This window comes from Pteropus vampyrus, unplaced genomic scaffold (genome assembly GCF_000151845.1).
Source record: "Pteropus vampyrus isolate Shadow unplaced genomic scaffold, Pvam_2.0 Scaffold35, whole genome shotgun sequence".
NCBI lineage: Eukaryota > Metazoa > Chordata > Mammalia > Chiroptera > Pteropodidae > Pteropus > Pteropus vampyrus.
Genome location: NW_011888816.1, coordinates 637,527 through 639,869, shown reverse-complemented (window position 1 = coordinate 639,869; position 2,343 = coordinate 637,527). Strand labels below are relative to the sequence as shown.

General features: G+C 56.5%; 1 protein-coding gene across 1 annotated transcript in view; it reads right to left on the bottom strand.

The window, feature by feature from the left end:
* The window catches only part of SLC6A20 (solute carrier family 6 member 20), a 35,147-nt gene that overhangs the window by 12,062 nt on the left and 20,742 nt on the right, over positions 1 to 2,343 (bottom strand). The window contains exons 6-7 of the mRNA XM_023529023.1: positions 905 to 1,146; positions 396 to 510 (exon numbers count right to left, since the gene is read on the bottom strand). Coding sequence (XP_023384791.1) covers positions 396 to 510; positions 905 to 1,146 — 357 coding nt within the window. The remainder of the gene's footprint in view (positions 1 to 395; positions 511 to 904; positions 1,147 to 2,343) is intronic.

Below are 2,343 nucleotides of genomic sequence, written 5' to 3'. Positions count from 1 at the left end.
GTGTGTGTGTGTGTGTGTGTGTGTGTGTGTGTGTGTGTACACATATAAACGTATATGTGTATATGTATATGTATAAAACCCTGAGCCCCAAATGACAAAATGTTTACAAATGTTTACATTCAGGGTGGTAGATATATGGGGCTTGCTATATTATTCTTCGTACTTTCCTATCTTTTTAAAATTTAAAAAGACAAAAGGAGAAGGAAGAAAGGGCCGGGGAACCCAAAAGGCTTTGTAATAACTGGGGTCCCCGGGCAGCACTCGGAGAGCCTGGCACTCAAGTCCTCCTTCTCCAACAAGGAGTGCAGGGGACAATTCCTTCTTCGGCGACCTCGCCAGGGCCTTACCGTGTCCAGCTCCGACTCCAAGCTGCAGTTTTTAATCTGTGGGAACACCTCGCTGTATCGGCTGGGGTAGGTGGACGCTAGGTAGCCCTTCACTTGCTCCAGGTTGCTGGCTGTCAAAAAGCCATCTTCGAGGTCAAAAGAATTGGTCAGCAGCAGGATCACCCTGCAGAGCAGAGCATCAGACTGACCTTCAACGATTGGGAAGGCTGTTGGCGCCAAACCGTCCTGGGAGCTTAGGCCCTGGGGGCTGTCCTCCCCCTGCCTTTTCTATTCTGATGAGATGAGGCCTTGAACAAAGGAGATCTGTTGATTTGGTGACCATTTAAAGGGCAGGGTATTTTGAAGAAGCCTCGAATAAAAACAGTGATGACAAGAGGAACCAACCCACACTGACTTGCCATCAGCTACTGCACTGAGGACCGCGGAGCCGGTGCCCTTTGCCCGACACCCCTTGACTTCTCAGCGTCCACCTCTTCCAGGTGCCCCTTCGGCTCGGAGCTTTGGAGACTAGCCTCGCCCCCTCGAGGGCTGGGCCTCCCTGAGCGGCCTGGGCTTACTTGTTTACGCAGCTTTCGTAGTTGAAGGTGGCCTTGAAGCCGTAGATGGAGAAGGTCACGATGCTGGCGAATATGGAGGTGGAGCTGTTGATGAGGGACACGATGATGGCGTGCTTCTGGCAGTTGTTGGAGGGCTCGCTGTAGCTGGCAAAGGCGATCAGGCTGCCGAACCCCAGGCCGAGCGAGAAGAAGATCTGAGTGGCCGCGTTGATCCAGGCCTTGGGGTTGGCCAGCTGCTCCATCTGGAAAGCCAGCAGGGACAGGGCTGATGAACCAGCCGAGGGAGGGAAGCCCAGAGACGGGGAGGAACTTGTCTACGGCACACAGTCAGCCAGAGGCAGGCCGGGACTGGAGCCCAGCACTCCCGGCCCCTCTGTGTCCTGTCCGTTCCCCACAGATGAAACACATCTCTCCTGTCATATCCTCCTCAGCTCGTTACCCATGGGAGGTGTGCCGCTGAAAAGTGTCGGGTCAAATCCTTTCAAAAGGATTCAAGCCCCCGATCCATGCTCCATGCACTGCATGGGTCTGGGCCTCCGGAGGCGGAGGGGGTGCCGCCTGGTGCTGATCTGCGTCTGGGCTGAATCCCAGCAGGGACACGAGGGGCCATTTGGAATGTGATGGCGGGGATTTTTTGGGGGGCGGTGCTGCCACAGTCATTTTGTTTCCAGGGTCCAGATTTGCTGAAGAACTTGTCCTGCCCCCAAGGCAATAGCACCCCCTGCATTGATGAGTACTGGCTGTGGGGTGCCTGGGGAGTGGGTGGGCTCGGGAGGGATCCCGGAATACCCTGCTGAGAATGGATTTGCCCCTGTAGAAAAAGGGGTGCCTGGAAGTGGCCAGCAGGAGAGCGAGATGATCAGCTGACACTCATGGTGGACAGCTGAGTCTACAGGCTGGAAAGAGGGCTTGGGACGAGACTGGGTGGGAGCCAGGAGGCCAGACGTGGGGCTGGGTAGCAGTCCGTCGAGGGGCAGTAAGGATGACGAAAAGGAGCGGACGAAAGACTCAATGCCTCAGAATTCACAGGGCTTGGGGGCTGCCCGGCTGAGGACGTGCCCCAGTGCCCACAGGTAATGCACACCCCTCCCACAGCCTGAAGGGGTCACATCAACCTCATGGGTACATGACAGCTTTCACCCACCCTCCGTCTTCCCTTCCCTTCACCCATCCTGGGAGATGGCAGGGTGAAGGGGGGCACCCTTCCCTCCAGTGCATACCTTAGGAGTGAACATGTACACCAGGCCATTGGTGGCTCCGTGGAGCGTGAGGCCCCTGACCAGGTAGATGATGAGCACACAGTAGGGCAGCAACGCAGTGAAATACACCACCTGTGGGCACCAGAGGGCACAGTCAGCCTCCTGGAGATGTGGTGACCTCAGGCTCCCTTTCGCCCAGGACAGACCCGCCATCTCCATGAGGCACCATGCTGTCTTGCG